At 39.2% G+C, this 19,020-nt stretch overlaps 2 protein-coding genes across 9 annotated transcripts; both read right to left on the reverse strand.

Moving 5' to 3' along the window:
• Positions 1-1,442: 1,442 nt before the first annotated feature.
• LOC125888815 (uncharacterized) lies at positions 1,443-5,700 on the reverse strand. The gene is made up of 5 exons (XM_049576432.1): positions 5,559-5,700; positions 5,170-5,281; positions 4,731-4,852; positions 4,282-4,488; positions 1,443-1,696 (listed from the first exon to the last, which is right to left on the reverse strand). The coding sequence occupies exons 2-5, from the start codon at positions 5,189-5,191 to the stop codon at positions 1,691-1,693; spliced, it is 357 nt and encodes a 118-aa protein (XP_049432389.1). The 5' UTR covers positions 5,192-5,281; positions 5,559-5,700; the 3' UTR covers positions 1,443-1,690.
• A 2,207-nt stretch (positions 5,701-7,907) lies between these two features.
• On the reverse strand, positions 7,908-17,991 carry LOC125889222 (cylicin-2-like). Of its 8 annotated transcripts, none has more exons than XM_049577021.1 (26): positions 17,834-17,991; positions 17,101-17,258; positions 16,269-16,379; positions 15,516-15,617; positions 14,017-14,101; positions 13,156-13,208; positions 12,971-13,063; positions 12,765-12,854; positions 12,524-12,637; positions 12,127-12,168; positions 11,596-11,644; positions 11,416-11,477; positions 11,274-11,328; positions 11,053-11,180; positions 10,737-10,847; positions 10,535-10,630; positions 10,345-10,443; positions 10,145-10,252; positions 9,977-10,060; positions 9,760-9,834; positions 9,586-9,642; positions 9,195-9,299; positions 8,987-9,070; positions 8,808-8,897; positions 8,680-8,724; positions 7,908-8,488 (listed from the first exon to the last, which is right to left on the reverse strand). In XM_049577021.1, exons 1-26 carry the CDS (start codon positions 17,853-17,855, stop codon positions 8,069-8,071), a joined length of 2,538 nt encoding a protein of 845 aa, XP_049432978.1. In that variant the 5' UTR covers positions 17,856-17,991; the 3' UTR covers positions 7,908-8,068. The 8 variants fall into 8 exon arrangements, with proteins under 8 accessions (XP_049432978.1, XP_049432977.1, XP_049432975.1 ...); XM_049577020.1 differs by having other exon boundaries at positions 11,056-11,177; positions 12,127-12,243; positions 12,512-12,637; XM_049577018.1 differs by having other exon boundaries at positions 11,053-11,177; positions 12,127-12,243; positions 12,512-12,637.
• Between the last annotated feature and the right edge of the window lie 1,029 nt (positions 17,992-19,020).

The raw sequence follows: 19,020 nt of genomic DNA on the forward strand, positions 1-19,020 counted from the left end.
ATTTCCACCTTAGTTGTGGCATCATTTATTAAAAAAAAAAAAAAGTTGATATACTTTAATATGCAGGACTTCATATTGTTAATATAGTGTTATTGTGGTTACCTGGGAACAAGGTTGTGACTGTTTAGCTGCAGCTATAATTATGTGGTTTTAAATTATAAAGAAAAATGAGGACGGGTTTGAACTTCATCCATCTAACAATGACAACAAAAGGTAGAGAATGTAGAACAACTTGAGTGTTGTGACATATGATTACCACTGTTTGGTGTTGCAATACCTGAACAAGCTCTCTGGTGTCATCTGAGGGCTGATTGGCTTCACTTTTGTCATTGTTATGATTGATCTTTTTCTTGTATTTATGACGTTCAGTTAGGAGCGCAACTTCCAATTATCTTCATTATCATTTTAGCTGCTGTTACTTATTAGTGTCTTGATTGTTTTTCTTTTTGTTTTATAAAATGTAAAAACAGGGAAAAACACCCATCACAATTTCCTTAAGCCAAAAATTGCATCTTCAAATCATATGTTCATCTGATGTTTTTTTTTTTTTTTTCTCCAGGGATGTTTTCTGTTGTTAAACACTTCAACCTAATCTGACCCCCTCTGCAGTGGAGGAATGTAACTGCATACATATACTCACTTTATTACAAGGAAATACAGTGATATAGACGTTTTACCTTTAATACTGAAAGAACTACCTAAGTACAGTTTTAAGGTACTTGTTCTTTATTTGAGTATTTCCAATTTACATTGCTTCATACCTCTATTGCACTGCATCCCAGAGGGAAACACTGTTTGTTTTACTCCACTCCTTTCTGACTGTTAAATTTACTAGTGACATTGCAGATTGTGATTTTAAACACAAAACATGATGCCTTTATAGAAAAAAACTAGGCAGCAGTATGTATGCCATTACCAGCTTTAACATTAATAATATGCTGATACAAGAATGCACCAATATCAACAATACAGTTTTATAATATATAACACTGAAAAGGGTCATTCTGCATTATGGGTGCCCTTGCTTGGTACTTTGAGTTTTGTTTTTTGTTGATAATTCTTCTGTAGACAAAATGTAAATGCTTTACTTTTGTGTGTAGAGTATTTTTACACTGTGGCATTTCTACTTTATCTCAAGTAAAGGATCTAAATACTTCCACCACTGGTACACTGACACCTGCTGATAGCGTCATGTCATGTCAGAGGAAACACTCTGCAGCCATTACACATTCACTGAGGACGAGCTATTTATCAACCTAAAAAGAGTACATTATATACATTTTATTTACTTATTCTTTATCTGAGTAGAATCTGACTACAATGATGAACAATATTATCTATATTTCTGTACTCTTAAAACATAAATCTTGAAAATAAAACTGCTTTAATCTTCTTCTTGACTTCAAACTGTAATTGACCTTAAAATAGATAACACCGCCATCTAGTGGTGAAAAAAACACACTTTACTTGACAGATGAACTTGACGGAGACAATAAATCCTGTAGGCATTTCCTTGTCAGAACATTTACTTCAATAAATCAGCAATCTTATTTAATCAAGAGCAGCACGTTTCTGTGACACCAATGAAAGGAAAGCAAGGAAAGGTGTCAGGCCTACTACCACACAGTCATTCTGTCAACAGACAAGATCATAAGAGATCAACAGAGCAGCCTGGTTCCTGCAGGAAGCATCAACCCTGAAATGACAAAAAGGAAAATGCTGTTACTGCAGAATGTGGTAACACTTCAGATGACAGCCCACAACTTGCAGCATAATTCTTTCTATTTTACAGTGTTATTAATCAGTGCATCACTACAGTACATACAGATATAAACAATTAAACAACATGTGAAGCTAGAGATAATTGGGTAACAATGTGGGAACTGAATCAGGATTAGCTATTCTAATATTACATGCTACATTAATTTGACCACCCTTGAGAGCTGCACACGTCACAAACGTCCACCATCAATGTATGTTTGTGTAACTGAGACTTTCTTCCAGTGAGAGGAGCTGTAGAAAAGATTGTGTAGCTATTGCTTGTAGTTTTGTCACTAGGTCGGCTCAGTTTTGGAGGTTGAAATTGTTTTAAGTTAGTCCTCCATTAGAAAACACATGCTGAGTTTTAAAGTTATGCAGCTCGTCAGATCAAATCAGTTTTTCAATCTGTACAACGACTCTCAAGTCACGTTTTCCAATGACTGCAGTGTTCGTATCCTTTACTGTTCATCACTGTTACATTGTGACAGGACGTAAAATAATCTTCTACACCAGCAGTTCCCAACCGGTCCAGCCACAGGGCCCAGATTTCTCCTGAATCATTAGTTTGAGGTCCCACAGTTTAATACATTCAGCGTCATACTTGCGTTTGACCACGTCGTTGAGCTAGTTCGCTGTGTCTGACGAGGAGCTGTCTGTCAGTCACTCACTCTACAGCAGAAAACAGCACTTCAAACTAAAAGCACTGTGCTGGAAATTTACTGTACTTCAAAATAAAGTGTATTTTTTGAACAAACTTGACAGGATTACGAGTCACGGACCACGACCCACCAGTTGGGAACCACGGCTCTACACCTGCCTTGGCTATTAGGTGAATAGTCCTGGGTTCCTGTTCAGCTGTATTTATCATAACAAAACTTTTTTTTTCTAATTTTACTAACTATTTTAACTTGCTGTACTCCTTAACAACAATGAACAGCATCCTGTGTAAAAACAGTGTCCTTCCACATACACCTGCACCACCTAAGGCATCTGAAGTCCCCTGTAACACACACAGTATTGGCTTCATGCCTGCTCTGTTTGTTTCTGACAATATTCTTTCACCTATTTGTTCCAGGGTAAAAGCCCTTAGTAGTTATTTAGGAACTATATATTGCCTATCCTCATTTTGTTATCATCTGCACCGCTCCAGGTGCCTGAGTGTTAAAAAAATCTACAGTTTAAATTCTTTAAGTTCCCAGATTGTTACCTCCTTTTCCCCCAAATTCACATCTTGTTCCCTTTGAGGATATGAATATAAGTATGTACTGTACTGGTGCACTATAATTACAAATAATTACTCTGAACTCTAAAGTGCTCCCCAGAAAGGATGCATGATTTATTAAAGAACATCTTTAGTGCGGCTCCTTCTGTATCTTTAATGAATTACTGTTGCAGCAGTACGATCCATAATAATAAACACTGAAATTACATTCACTTTTGCAGGAGGAATATTTTGGAGTCTCGTTGTGCAGCACACGACAGGTACGACAGCAGTGAGTTCACTTTCACTGTGGTGATTAGCGAACAGCTTTTGCATAACTTCCTATCTGACCTATTCCTCCTCTCTCCCACCCTGGGCTTGGCTTCTCTTGCTTTAGTCATCTGCATGGGAAACTTATTACTCATTAATGTGACCGACATGTTGCTCTGTTTCCTCTCAGCAACAAAGTGGAAGGAATTTAGCTCAAAGGCGGTGAGATAGTTGAAGTCGCTCTGAGTTTGGCTCCAGGTTAGCAATCTAAAAATGAACCTGCAGAGCTGGAAGGTTTTCACTTGACATCAGTGTGAGCTATACATGACAACAGCACACACCCAGAGGGGTGTGGTGAGTCACGACTGATTAGAACTGACTCTGCTGGTCAAGACCTGTTCAGCCAGTCTTGTTTCAAACAATGTTCGACGCACACTGACCTTTGAAACAAGGTGTGACAGGTATGTTACCTGTTGAGCTGCATTTTAGCTTATTATGTTGTTAAAACAGTCTCGAGAACCACAAACTACAGAAATGGGAACACTTTTACAAACTGAGCACTGAGGGGAAATAAAAATCCAGCACAGTGTTCACACAGGGCTCACCCTTTTTCCCCTCTAAGGGTGGTGGGTAACCTGTGAAGGTGCGACGTGTATGTATGTGGAGGCAAGCAGCTCTCTCAGACTGCTGGCTGCAAAGAGTGATTATAGTAAGCAGAATTAAGTATCTAGATAAGTTCTTAACCTCATGAGAAGACCATGTTTGTTTTGTGGTGAAGACTGCAATTAAGTCATTGTTGTGAACAGCACCTGAACGCCTCGCCATCCTTCCTTCTGCAGAGTGGTCCAACCCGCTAGAAGCTAGTTACCAGCAAGGAACGAGCCAAGCTAAATTAATGTTATTGAGCAAGTGTGTTCCCAACTACGGTTTGGAGCCAGTGAGCTTTCACTGTGAGAGAGAGGTAACATGACCAAGGCCTGGCTCACTGGAGTATCATCAAAAATCACATCAGAGAGATTTCTACATATTAACTTCAGCATTGGGCCTACCTCATCACTGCTGCAGGATGAGCAAGAGGATGAGGATGAGCATGAGCATGAGGCTGAGCCTGATTCGTATCCTTCCTTCTTTCCCTTTTTCTTCTTGCTCTTGCTCTTGTGTTCTTTGCTGTCTCCGTCCTTTGACTTGTCCTTTTCGTCAGACTCGTCCTTTTTATCAGACTTGTCCTTTTTATCAGACTTATCCTTGCTGTCTTCCTGAAAATGGCAAAAGTTTACGCTGAATAAATCATCAATTCCATCATTATTTATCAACACAGATTACATGTATATTATGTTGAAGCAGGTTTACCAGAGAAGCAATTACTGGGCTATGCTGTCAAAATATAACAGCTCAAATCAAACTAGGTGTCAAATTCTACTTCTCAGTACCTGGAAAAGCTCTTACGCTCATCAACCATATAGGTCTGTGTCAGAATATACATATACAAAGCTCCTACCTTATCCTTGTCCTTGTCCTTGTCCTTATCCTTGTCCTTATCCTTGTCCTTGCTCCAAGGGAAGTTAAACTCATCCTTCTGAGCATCATCCTTCTTCAGCGCATCGTCACCCCCACCTAAAGCTGCACATGTAAAACAGACAGATGGTAAACACAATCTGAGAGACAGTGGCAACCTCTTTACACAGCAGGAGCACAGCTACAAATCAAACACACCTTGCTGAGACTGTCTCTGATTACATATTTTGATTTGGTTCCTAAAGCATACACTGGATCAGTAATTAAGCTGTCAGGAGCAAAACATGCCCTAAATATCCTCTTTAAAACTCTCCTCAATTCCAGTTACCAAGACTTTAAAAATGATGCTGAAGTAGCTCCAGACTAAACATTTACATTCAAGGTTTTCCTCCTAAATACAGTCAGAGTAAATTTTAACCTACCTTCTGACAGATCCAAAGACATCGTGACTCCCTCCTGCACTTTCCCAAACAAGTGACCTCAGACACTGACTGGCTGCTTTTCTCACACGCTGGAAATTTGGGTTGACCGCACCTAAACCACGTGACACAAACACGTCCCCCCCAACCACCGCTGCAGCTGAGTTAATCATTCACAGAGGAGCGTCTTCAAAGCATAGAATTTTACGCACATTGCAAACGCGCACAGTGATGCGTAATTCGTAAAACTGAAGGTTGAGTTGACTGAGGCGTTTGATTTGTTCCCAGGTGGGCAAAGCAACACAACACATTAACTATGAAGGTACCAACCATACAGCCTGCAGTCTTTGGAAACAACCTGAAATGAAAGAAACCAAATTAGGCCACCATACTTCACTTCTCTGAAGTAACAGGAGAAAACAGGGTTAGCAAAACACGGATACAGGTGTTGCCGGTTGGGGGAGGAATGAGACAAGTGTTGCCCCCAGGTAGAGCCGACGACATCCTACCTTTGTTTATTTCCTGTCATCCGAGCAGAGCCAATCACCTGCAGGGGCTGATGAACCAATGACCTCTTTGTCCCGGTACACCTGACGCATGTCATCCAGACTGTCACACTGATGGAATATTATGTGTGTAAAATCTAGATTTATCTTCTGTGGCATTTTCCCTACGTAGAGAACAAATTAGAAGTTTCGAGTGTCAGTTACAGCCAATATGTTACACGCATAGCCAACTCACTAATGGTGCAAACGATAAAAAAACTGCTCAGTTCAGCATGCTGGGAAATGTGGGTGTCACTGCAATATTGACAGGAAAAAAGTTTGGTCCTTACCACAGAAGTTCATTCTAACAAATAATAATAAAAAAAAGTTTCATTTAAATTGTCCCGTGGATTCTTGCCAGTGAAACATTTATTCAAAAAGTTGTAGTGACGAAGCCATAAATTGCTCTGTTTGTAATTTGCTCCCATTTATTCTGGTTATTTTATATATGTGCTGTGGAAAGATATCAGGCCACTAGATTTATAGTTTATTTATATTATCTCATATTAGGCTGTCATATTCCACATTTCCAAATGTAAATTGACAACCACCAAAACTATTTTTTTTTTTGTATCTATTAAGGAAGTGGAACAACGCTTGTCAACAGTTCTTCCTCACGAAACCAAAAAAAGGCTATCACAAAACTAATGTATGAACTATATTCAAAATCTTTAAGTGAACCTTTTGTCACAAGTCACTCGCATCTTTATTTCCACTTTGTTTCCACTATGTTAGATTTGTTTTACCTTTGTTGTCTTTTTCAGTTGTGGGTTGTTCTTTGTTTGTTTTTCTCGATGCTTCATCTGTATGAGTCGGATTCTGTTCATATTGTATGCTAAAAGTTTGACATTAAAACCAGTGGGGGAACTTGGTCTACTTGTTATGTGGAAATTGGAAATCTGTCTGGTGCAACCATGTTTTTATTCCTTGTAAATGATTAATGTCATTGCACACTGTCCTCTTACGAATCAAATAAACAAAATACAACCCCACTCTCTTGTTGAGATTACATCCTGTTTTTTTAAATGTATAACTTTTAGTTAATTATTTGGTAATGCTTCAGCTGCAGCTGCAAAGTGTAATTTAGTATACAGGGTGTCAAAATACTTAGGCATTAAAATATCCCCTATAACATGCACTTAGAAATGAAAGAAATAGATATGAACAAATAAACTCACTAAAAGGCTGATTACAGTGCATATAATATCCTTACTAGTAACAGGACAGGGGAAATGGGGTAGAAGTGTTATTACTGCAGCGCTGTGGTCAGTGGTGTAACAAGTATGTAGATGCTTTACATTAGTAAAAGTATCAATACTACAAAATGTAAAAACAAAATAAAATATAAAATAAATAATAATATAATAAATAATAAATAATAAATATAAAAACATTACAAGCTGAATGTTTTAATTCTGCATTTAATAATTTACATAAATAAAACCAAATTTTTAAACCCATTATACAGAACAGCCCCTCTCAGTCTGCTGCCACATTTAACATTAACAAGTAAATAGCATTTTAATAAAATAATCTGCAGTATTTGCACTATGCAAAATGTTAATCTCCAAAGTAACTCCAGCAAGAAGACACATTTAATGGAGGAAAAAGTACAATATCGCTCTCTGAAATGTGGTGGAGTGGAAGTTTAAAGTAGCAGACTAGGAAAACACTCAAGTTAACAAACACCAAGCACTAATATTCAACAAGTGCAGTACTTCAGTAAATTTACTCATACTTTCCACCACTGGTTATGATATCTAACAATGAAAACCAATGTTACAGAACCTAGGACAGCTTGTATGTCATGCCATTACTGGTGGGTGTTACTTTAAAGTGATAGTACACCGCTAATGACTCAAAGTATTGAAAATGTGTGAGAAGAGCCCTTATTAAAGTGTGCAGGCTGTCAAATAAACCTTGTTCGCCCCATTTACACTGAAGTACAGTGTTTCCAGTTCGTATTTCCCTGGTATAACTATTTACCTTGTCCTTTGCAGACTGTAATCTTTTAGTGTAACATCTGTTAGAGGCTTGGTTCTCATTTCCCTTTTCATTTACATGCCCCAGCCCAATATGTCTGCATCCAAAGCAACAAACAGCTAACATGACCTTTATGTTAATTCTTGTACCCAAAGAACGTGAGATGTAGGAGCACCTGAAGGCAGCATAAGAAGTAGACACAAAACACACAAATAAAATCATATTGTTTTATTCTGCAAAACAAGGATTCTGAATTATTCTCTATGATTGTGAACCAACACCTCATCATCCCATTCAACACTGACCAGTGTCATGTAAGTCACGCATTTAAAAAAAAACAAAACGTAACATCTAGTTTGGTCTGTGACATCTCATCATTGGTAAGGCTTGGGGCCTTTCAGTAGGTCACTAGCACTCAGGTGGCTAGTGGTACGGGCCCCTGAGTCTCCATACCTCCTTGGGCTCCCCATCAGAGACTCCATGGGGCTGGGAGGTCTGCGGATGGTGACCCTGTCTCCCATGCTCAGTGAAGTGCTGGAGACAGAAGGCTTGGAGAAAGCTGAAGGATTCAGAGGATCCGTACTCACTGTCGGCTTGGACGGGAGTGATACGTAGGAGATGACAGTAGGACCGGCAGTAGGACCGACAGTAGGACCGACAGTAGGACCGGCAGTAGGACCGGCAGTAGGACCACTTTGCTTAAAGCTGCTGCCACTGGGAGCTGATAGGGTGCCGCCACCTGAGCCTGAAACTTCTCTTTTTGGCTTGGTGCTTTGCTCAGCATCAAGGGTATCCTGGAATGAAACCAGCACCACATTATAAAGGGTAATGTAAATGGAAAATCAGGCAAAACGTACAAATGGTGAATAGAATATGAGGAAAGATTATGGTGACAGTTTTAATAGCTGAAGGAAAAACCAGCTGACTTACAGCTCGCAATCAGCCATAATATTTTTTTCATGGTTCATAATAAAAGCAAACTTACAATCTTTTTCTTCTTGTCAGTGTCACTTCCATCTGAGCCCGAACTCTGAAGGCCAAGCAGGGAAAAAAATCATTTCATCTGCACATTAGACAAAATCTGATGATATTTCTAACCCGTGAATACTTTACCTTTTTCTTCTTCTCGTCCTTGTCCTTTTTATTTTCCTTGTCGCTGCCACTGCAGCTACCAGATGAACTTGATGAACTGGAGCTTGAGTCCTGCTCAAATAAAAAAGCATTGAACACTCTATTTATCTTTTATAAAACAGCTAAATGAGCTGAAATGTGTTTATTACACGCTACATTACCTTCTTTTTGTCCTTCTTCTTTTTCTTCTTCTTGTCCTTCTTCTTTTTCTTCTTGTCGTCATCACTGCTAGAAGAATCTGAGTCCTGGATGGATGTAAATAGGTTATTGTGTTATTTATTTTTATTTTATTTCATTTCCCATCTTAATATACAAATATATCAAGCAGGAGGCTGCGCTGACCAACACAACACAATCACATCGCTTTACCTTCTTCCTGTCTTTCTTTTTCTTCTTCTTTTTATCCTTTTTCTTCTTCTTTTTCTTCTTATCATCATCACTAGAAGAATCGCTGGAGGAGTCAGAAGAAGAATCCTGGACAGAAAAAGAAATGATAACACACATGACATTTCATACGTAGGGTGGTAATGATACTGTGGTGACGTTTCTGTCTGTTGTGAGTTTGAACAAGCAGAAAGTATTGGGTCATGACATCATAACACCACCGCATGCACGCTGATGTGGTTACTCTTTCTCCCCCTGACCAAAGATCATCAATAGTGTGTTTTGTTTTTCTTCAGGAAATGTCACATATAAAGAGTTGCCATCATGTAATCAACCAAAAACCTGGAATGCAAAACAAAGGATGACATGCTCTCACCTTCTTCTTCTTATCCTTCTTCTTCTTCTTTTTCTTATCTTTCTTTTTCTTCTTCTTCTACAGTAGAAAAGAAAGACACGTCCTCATGAATAATTGTGCTGCTGTTTATCTCTTTTAACTCTGTAAACTCTGGAACAGATGAATAATTCACTGTGTGTATGTGTGTCATCTCACCTTGTCATCATCACTATCAGAAGAAGAGGAGGATGAGGAGGAGGAAGAAGAGCTATCATCAGAAGAGCTGTCCTTCTAGAAAAAGATATCAGTCACAGAAACGCATCTTTAATACCATTCATGAGACTGTTCATGAGCATCAGGAGTGTGACATTAATCTGTTAATAACCAAGAACAACGAACATGAAAACATTTTAAGAATATGCACATGCTTTACCTTCTTCTTCTTCTTCTTTTTCTTTTTCTTCTTCTTATCCTCTTCACTATCAGATGATGAAGAAGAAGAGGAAGAGCTTGAATCCTGTCAAGACAGAGAAAGGTTAGGATGATAACAACCAGCACAAGTGCAAAAAATGTAATATACAGAAGTGTTGTAGGCATGAACCTTATCCTTCTTCTTTTTCTTCTTCTTATCTTTCTTTTTCTTCTTCTTCTTCTTCTTCTTGTCATCATCACTATCAGACGATGAAGAAGAGGATGAAGAGCTGGAATCCTGTAAAGAGACAGAGAAATGCGAGGGTGATATAATAACAACCAGCACAAGTGTAAAAAAATGTAATTTGCAGAAGTGTTGCAGACACAAACCTTATCCTTCTTCTTCTTTGTCTTCTTCTTTTTCTTCTTTTTCTTCTTCTTGTCATCATCACTATCAGATGATGAAGAAGAGGATGAAGAGCTGGAATCCTGTAAAGACAAGGAGAAAGGCGAGGATGATATAAAAACAGCCAGCACAAGTACAAAAAATGTGATATAAAGAAGTGTTGTGGACATGAACCTCATCCTTCTTCTTCTTCTTCTTTTTCTTCTTCTTCTTCTTCTTATCATCTTCACTATCAGAAGATGAAGACGAGGAGGAGGAAGAGCTGGAATCCTGTAAAGACGCACAGAAAGGTAAGGATGATTTAATAACATTAAACAGCACAGATACGGAACACATAAGTGTTGTAGACACAAATCGTGTCCTTGTTCTACTTCACCTTCTTCTTCTTCTTCTTCTTCTTCTTTTTCTTCTTCTTCTTTTTCTTATCATCATCTTCGCTGTCTGAGGAGGAGCTATCAGATGAAGAAGAGGAGGAGCTGGAGGAGTCCTGTGGATCAAATCATATGCAAATATTAAAACAAACATTATAATTGCATCAGAAGAACACACTCGTTTTCACACTTATGGACAATTTGAAGTTTTCAGTTCACCCAGTCTGCACGCAGAAACACTCCTGTATCTGTTCAATTAAATTAAAATAAAAAACAGAAAAATCGGCATATATGAACGCATTTTTCACATTGCAGAATCACCTTCTTCTTCTTCTTCTTCTTCTTCAACTTCTTCTTCTTCTTCTTATCCTTCTCCTCCTCTCCTTCTCCCTCATCATCACTCAAGTGGCCTTCCTCCATACCATCAGGGAATGCCTTTGCTCCCCCTGCTGGACAGGAAGCATCATTACAACCAAACACTTTCTCCAAGCCTCCAACCGATGCTTGACTTGTTTAAGAGCCTGAGCAGCACACACACGTACCTGCCAATGAAGAGGACACTTTGTCTTCTTCTGTTGCTTTCAGCTCTTTCTTGACCTGTCATGACAAAAGAAAGCGATGATTTGCGGTGCATTTGTGCATATAGTATGTGTGGCATGTACACAGTATGTGTGAGTGTTTCACCTTGTCAGCAGCTGCATCTGTCTTTTTATCTCCATCTGCACACGGTCCTGCAGTCTCACCATCTGTAGAAGAGTTCAGCAACACTACATCAATCTTGTGAACAGGTTTGGTTGCAATGACCATTGGGATTTCTATTAGTTTTTCTGTTTTCTTCAGTCACTAAAAAGTGGAAACACTCACCAGCTGCTGAAAGAGCCTCAGCACTGCAGGATTCACTCTGCTCTTCATCCTGTGGAAAAGCACAAACACAGTGATACTTGCTGTCTGTACTGCACCTTGTGTTTCCCCAACAAATCTACACACTGTTCTGTAGATGCATAAATGTGTACAGTAGCATACACTGGTTCACAGATCATAAACAGATCCACAAATCCACTCATTGTCTCTGCAGTGGAATACAACATGAGGTGAGGTGTTGAGGCACTGTGGTTAGTAACTGCTATGCATCTTCTCATACCATTCCCTTACAGGCCCTGACAGGTACAGACGCTACTGCTCATTTCTTCAGAAGGTGTGTGCACTGTTGGGGAATCTTTATTACAAAGTGAGCACACACTGCTCTACAGTTTTGCATTAGAAAGTGGAGATACTGTTCGTACTCTATGCATAATGTAAGAAAAGCTAAACCTCCTGTATGCGGAAAACAAAACGTGGAAAATGTGACATTTCTACAATGAATGAAATACAGTGATGAGCAGCTTTGCCTCTGACCTTTTTCTTATCCTTCTTCTTCTTCTTTTTCTTGTCCTTCTTCTTCTTTTTCTTCTTGTCTTTATCACTGTCAGAGGATGAAGATGAGGATGAAGATGAAGATGAAGAGCTGGAATCCTGTGCAAATAGAACAAAAAACACATTTTAATCTCTATAGATAATCAGTTTGCCATTCATGCAATGTGTGAAACATTGTTATTTATTCAGCAACATGAGTCATGTATTGCACAATTTTGTCACTGTCAAGAAAACACACGCGATTGCGTGATAAATTATAAATGTATCACTGTACTTAATTTACACAGTAAATAATGGCGGCACTTTAAATGCGATGACACAAGAGGCTCTTTTCAACAAATGACAAAAAACGTCCGTGTCGTTTTACCTTTTTCTTGTCCTTCTTCTTCTTCTTCTTCTTGTCCTTTTTCTTTTTCTTCTTCTTCTTGTCATCATCACTGTCACTGTCCGAGGAAGATGATGAAGAGCTGTCTGAGGAAGAGGAGCTGGAGTCCTTCAAAAGAAGAGCAAAACAATTAGCACATACGTTTTGATCATTTGATTTACAAAGAGGTCAAACAGACAGTTAACACACAGTATATTCCCAATATTGCAACAGTTTAGTATCAAATGAATCATACCTTCTTCTTCTTCTTCTTTTTCTTCTTCTTCTTCTTTTTTTCATCCTCACTGTCAGAGGATGAACTGTCAGATGAGGAAGAGGATGAATCCTGGAACAGAGGAAGTACCATAGATATTCAGTAACATAAAGGTTAAAGGCATAATTCACCTACTAATGTTTCATTGTTTTCATTACTTGAATATTGGAAATTCACACATAGGCTACCTTCTTCTTCTTTTTCTTCTTCTTCTTGTCCTTCTTCTTCTTCTTCTTTTTATCTTTCTTCTTGTCATTCTCCTCATCTGATGAGTCGTATTCCTGAAGCAAAAAAAGGACAGACATTCTGTAATGGCATGTTTAACAGCAAACACCATGTTTTAAAATGAAAGCTTGTTTGATTCCTCCCTCACCATGCTCATCTTCAGACCTTCGTCTGGCTGCAGTTCCATCTCACCATCGTGACCTGAACACATTAAAGACATCAAAATGTAAAGCATGTCTTTAATGTTTGAAAACTAAAAAACAGTCGTGTGACATTTCTGTAATCAAATAGTTGATGCAGATCACATATCATCACTGCTGCAGAGTAAAAAGGGAATTTAAGACAATTGCACAGTTGTGAATGTGCTCCGATGTCATTCTGCCAACATTATTTGCAAAAACAGGAACTGACCATACGGGCGTTAATAACTATCAGAATGTGCGTGTCAAAGTCTGAATGATAACCAAACTGGTGTCTTAATCTCTATTGTGTCACTGTGAACTAAAACTGTTATTCCATTATGACCAAAATATGTCCCAGGGTGGCTTGGGGGACAGCGCTATGACTGGACGCTCTGAACAAGCTGGAAGTTTGAACTCAATTCTAGTGAAGGCACCCCGAAGCAAGACATCATCTACCTGCATGCTCAAGAAACTTAACCTCTACACTGTCAAAGCTACAGTATAGAATAAGCTTCTGTATCACTTTGTGAAGAACAAATGTATCACAAACAACAGACACACATTTGCGTCAAAAAATATAATATCAGAGTAATCTATGGAGAGGTAAGAAAATAATATTTAAGGTAAAATAGTAGCAGACAAGATCAAATGAACTTATTGCAAAGAACATTAGAAATGCGTTTTCACGTTTTTGGAATACAAGCGTGCATGCGAACAATATGCACAGAGCCTTAAATGCACTGCCCTCATGAGACATGATATGTAAAACCATTTCAAAGCAATAACCAGTTTCACAATGCAAATAAGAAATGCTGCGCCCCACTCACCAAGTATGGTAACACTGTCATGTATGTACTCTTTCTTCTTGTCCTTGTCCTTCTTCTTCTCCTTTTTCTTCTTCTTCTTGTCATCCTGCAAGAGCATTTTGATTTTTTTCAAAATCGCCTTTTGTTGTGATGTTTTTTAGATTTCTTAAAACTTCTCCTGAATGTGAGCTCCTGTATGAGGCTTGTCTGCAAGGTGAGTGTTGCACTTGCAAATATATATCTATAAAGATAAAGCCACCAGAATCAGGGTTGGGTGTCACCTGCTAGTTATATATTAAGAATTCTCTGCCGTCAATACAGATAGATAAGAAACATCCACACCTACTGTACACATGTAGCCAAAACAAACACATGAATGATAAAATGCACTGATTGTACATATTATGGCTATCATTACACACAGACTGGATGCATTAACGTAGTACTACTGCTGAGTTGGCATACATGTAAGCCTGCACACACACCCACACATCTGTGATGCCTGGGATGTTTCCATCTCCAGCAGAGATACATAGTTCACATATGTCTGTACTGTCACAACTTGTTGCAGTAGATACAGAAGGTGTTTCACACATTGTTGATGGGTGTGTTCCTCTCCTGTCAGATACCGCCTGCTATCAGATCCAGGACATTAGAGCCTCCACCCACAGCCCAGGGTGAAATGCTTTCCATTGTTGTGTACTCTTGCTTTTCTGTTGCTCTGCTGCTCTGGTTGTGGTTCCGTGATGCTTTTAACCGGTCAGCCCGACCAGTAGTGTGAATGCTAATCCAGTTTCTGTCTCTTGTTTTTCAAAAGCTTGCATGAGCTGGGCTACTTCTTTTCCTGAGTCTCCTGATCTTCCACCCACGCCCTTAGAACACGATGGCCTGAGCAAGACATCACACCATCATGTGTTTGCAGTCACTTGAAGAAAAATATTACTAAACTAGACAAAAAGGGAAAATACCTCATTGGGTAATCTTGGGTTTGAGTTATTTCAAAAGCTGAAACTGTTGACAAATCAGGCCTGGGGAAGCTTGATGTGTTGATGCGCTGATTTTCAGATTTCTAAATACAGTCAGTTTGACAGCCATTCCACCCCAAACATCCTCTTGATAAACTGTATTGTTAGCTTTGACAACATCCTCACCTGAGGCAGTGGCATAGTTAGAAGAGACTATCAATCCCCTGTGAGCTGATGTGAAATTGTTTGTGCTCATGGCCAAGGACTTAATTTAGCAGTGCTGCAGGAAGGATTTACATAAACAAAAATGCACTGTTTAACCATCACTTCTGCAGTCTCTTTAACACCTCTAAAGGAAATATGTTCTACTAAAAGAACACTGGGAGCTGTGCATCAAGCACCTTGCACCTTGCAAATCAATGCAAACAAAACATTTTCCTCGTCATGAGCGAGTCTCAAGCAGAGCTCTGATGACAGCAACCAGTGTGACATGTTAGAGCAAGACAGCAGCTGCATGTAAGCAATATTTACTGCAGCACCTAAACCACAACTTACCTCACTGTCACTCTCTGAGGAGCTACTGGAGGAAGAAGAGGAGGATGAGGAGGAAGAAGAGGAAGAGGAGGATGAAGATGATGATGAGGATGAACTGGAATCCTGTCAGGAAAGAAGCAGAGAAGTTATTGCTCAACTCTGTGTGCACACTGAACAGGTTTATTTATACCTCTCTTTGTTGGTGAAAGTGATAAATGAGAGTCTAAATGAATGAGTCACTACAAACACACCGGAGCGCAGCTTTGTCACAGCCTCTGAGAGAAGGCGGCATAGCTGGCAGCAGAAGGGAGGGGCTCTTCAAGCACTCAGCAACACACAAAAGAAATTGCACAAGCATTTCACCAAAAAGGAACACACACACACACACACACACACACACACACACCCATTCCAGCTATGCCGTGAGCAAACCAATGCAAAAGTGACAGTTGATCTGCATCATGAACAAATTAATTCCAACCCTGGTTCTCTCCTGTTTGACTGGCTGTTGTTAGGCACAGCCCACTTCTTTATGCCTCACGTGTGTAGCTTCCAGCCAAGGCAACACCCTCAAGAAGCCACAGGAGCGACTGGCTGTTGTGTAGTGACATGATTTTGTTTTATTGGACATGAACAATTCCCAACAGAGTCTGTCCAACTATTACCAATGGTACTTTACGAACAGTTTCCAAAAGAATACCCAAGAATGGCAAAGGCATTTAATCGTGAATAAAGCTTAGTTAGTGGTGAAGATAAGCTTTTTGAGGCACACACCTTCTTCTTCTTTTTCTTCTTCAGCTGCTTCTTCTTCTTTTTGTCTTTTTTGCCGAGACCCTCATCCTCGCTGTCCGAGGAGGACAGAGAGCTGTCCAATGAGTACAGCTCCTGGTGACAGACAAAAAGAGAAGGCAGAGATCATCCACCGTGCCCTTAGCAGTCTTTAGAGTTCAGTCTAGTGGATAACAACACATAAACAGAGCTGACAAACAATGCAATTAAACATTTAGCAGCTGTAGGTGCATTTTATATGTATCATTTTTTATTTATTATTTTTCTTAATTTAAAAATAATCAATAAAAGAGACATAAAGTGTTGCCAAAGCATCATTACAATTTAAGACAGTGAGTTACAAAATCATAGACATACATTTAAAGAAAAAATAAACTCATTAAGTGAAGGAGTAAGTAAAAAAGGCAGACTGTGATCTGTGTTGTTGTGTTGGCTGTCTCTTACGCTGTGACGTGCACTGACATATCTTGCTGCATCTGACTCTGTTTTCTCCAAGAAAATGTTGCATTTTAGTCTGGTCAGAGAGTGAATTAAAATCTGGGAGTTTACATTTAATTTTTGTAAAGCACTTTGTTCTGATGTCTTCATATATGCTATACTGTAGCAGGAGATGTAGCTCTGTCTCCACCTGTCTCTGAGGACAAAGCTGACACAGTCTGTCCTCTCTAGGAGCCAGGTCTGCCAGTCTCTATGACCAGGCTGTGTAATCACCGTGCCTGTGCATAGTCACTGTCTTTACTGAATTAAATTATAATGCATACATGCACCTTATATTCAAATGATTGTTCTGTGCTTTCCAAATGCCTCTCTTGCTCACCTGTCCATCTCCTACTCCTAAAGGTTGTCCGGGTTGACCCTTGGTTCCCTCTACCTTGCCCAGGTCTGCAGGCTCTGCCACCTCAGTAAGAGGCTGCAAACCACCAGGAGGGACGGTCGCTGGCTGCTGGACACCTGCAGTGCCCGCTCCACCAGGAGCTACACAGTTACAGAAAGACAGGATTAGAGACAGACACCAGTTACTCTCATTTCTCTTTTATTTCTATTTAGAATCATAAAACAATCAGCTGATGAGCTGACAGTATGTACAAACATTATGGAGGATCAATTGCTGTAGCAACCTATTTTGACTATCCTGCTTCACTTCCTTATTGTCCCACTTCCTTAAATGGACAGCTGGGTTAAAATATAGAGGAGAAAAAAATCAAACATTGTGCTAAGTCAGTGAAACTGTGCCTGCAGGTTGATTACTTTTGGTACCCTTTGCCATAAACCAACAAACTGCTTTTTACAACATTTCAGAAAGGTGCCACACCCTCAACAGTAAAAGGAAACAAGACAAAGTCTTTGTTTTGTGTCAACAGGCTACACTGGTCATAGAAACACCTCTATAAAACAGAAAATCAATGGATCTATTTCTTTCTTCCTGAAAATATTGTTGTCTGTTGAGTCAAATAAAGAGACCATATCTAAAATATCATTAAGCTCACACTCATCAAACTTGAAAAACTCAGCAGAGGGATAAACATATCATGATCAAAAAGACAACAGACCTTTGGAGAGGGTGGACTCCATTTAGGTCCAGACTTCTCCTCTGTCCAGGGACCCACGTCTCCTCTGACGGACCCACCTGTGCACTTTTATAACAAGGTGTGTGTTTGTGTGTGTGGAGCTTAAGTGTTTAAAGGGTGGAGAAACAGGAGAGGTGTCAAGAGATCCAAATGTAAAGACTTCCCTTCACACATTTCAAAATAAAACCCACTTTGAAAGAAAAAAACAATGTACCTACCATGTATTTAATGTGCCATCTGGGTCATTTTAACCAATAATGTCTGCTCTTTGTGACAAAACAGGTGAGAGATTCTACGCATTTGTTTTATGGACTGTTTTTATACAGTCTGCTTTTATTTTGAAAGCAACAACGTTTTACAGCCAGTATTATTGTGGCTGTTATATCTGACTTGTGTGCCTTGCGTAGCTGGAATGGCTGGTTTACCTTGCCAACAGGTAATGCCTGTTTCAGTGGCGTCACTGCCAGTAGTGACAGGACAGCCGACCTGCAATGTCTGCATGGTTACAGAGTCCAGAGGGTAAAGTTTTGTTATGCTTAACAGGTCGATACCAATTGCGAAAATAAAAAAATAAATAAAAAATAGCACACACTAATTTGCAATACAACTCCTGGAGAAAAAAATAACTTGTTTTCTTTTAGCAGCTCAGAAGCATAAAGCTTGTAGAGAAGACTCCTGCACACTATCTAACATGCAAAAATAATGATTTTAATGCTGCAAGGTTTCAAGCCATCTTAAGTAGGAGTGGCTGTGAGTTTGCAATTAGTCACAATACCCATGCGCAGTGAAAAGGCCAAATACCCAACACCAATTAGTTGACAATCAACATTATACATAGAAAAACAGGAATAGAGAAGTAAAATTGAAAACTGCTTGCTGACAATCTTAAAAATACCCCAAAAGGTTTACATTACGGGCTTGAGAATAAACGCATTAGTCCTTATAGTTAACTTCTCTAAAAACATACATATCCAAATCTTGAAGGTACATTAAAAAATTAACCTATAGGGGTATGTTTACATCAAGAATAAGCATCAATACACAAAGAGAAATCTTGATAATAAATGCAACAAGGCCTCCACAATGTCACAGAGCAAAAATTACATTAAAATAAACAAGGTCGTATCCTATAAACTAGGCTAAGTGGGTTCTTATCAAAAAAAAAAAAA

The sequence above is a fragment of the Epinephelus fuscoguttatus genome, linkage group LG5, assembly GCF_011397635.1.
Source record: "Epinephelus fuscoguttatus linkage group LG5, E.fuscoguttatus.final_Chr_v1".
Classification (NCBI taxonomy): domain Eukaryota; kingdom Metazoa; phylum Chordata; class Actinopteri; order Perciformes; family Serranidae; genus Epinephelus; species Epinephelus fuscoguttatus.

What these genes read in the sequence shown, in the direction of transcription:
- LOC125888815 (XM_049576432.1), bottom strand. Translation starts at nt 5,191, where the DNA reads ATGTCTTTGGATCTGTCAGAAG. An exon ending in GTCTTTGGATCTGTCAGAAG is followed by an intron (nt 4,853 to 5,169) that starts GTAGGTTAAAAT and finishes TTACATGTGCAG; the next exon opens with CTTTAGGTGGGGGTGACGAT. An exon ending in AGGACAAGGACAAGGATAAG is followed by an intron (nt 4,489 to 4,730) that starts GTAGGAGCTTTG and finishes TGCCATTTTCAG; the next exon opens with GAAGACAGCAAGGATAAGTC.
- LOC125889222 (XM_049577017.1), bottom strand. Translation starts at nt 17,855, where the DNA reads ATGGAGTCCACCCTCTCCAAAG. An exon ending in AAAAGAAGAAGAAGAAGAAG is followed by an intron (nt 9,835 to 9,976) that starts GTAAAGCATGTG and finishes ATCTTTTTCTAG; the next exon opens with AAGGACAGCTCTTCTGATGA. An exon ending in CTGATAGTGATGATGACAAG is followed by an intron (nt 9,643 to 9,759) that starts GTGAGATGACAC and finishes TTTCTACTGTAG; the next exon opens with AAGAAGAAGAAAAAGAAAGA.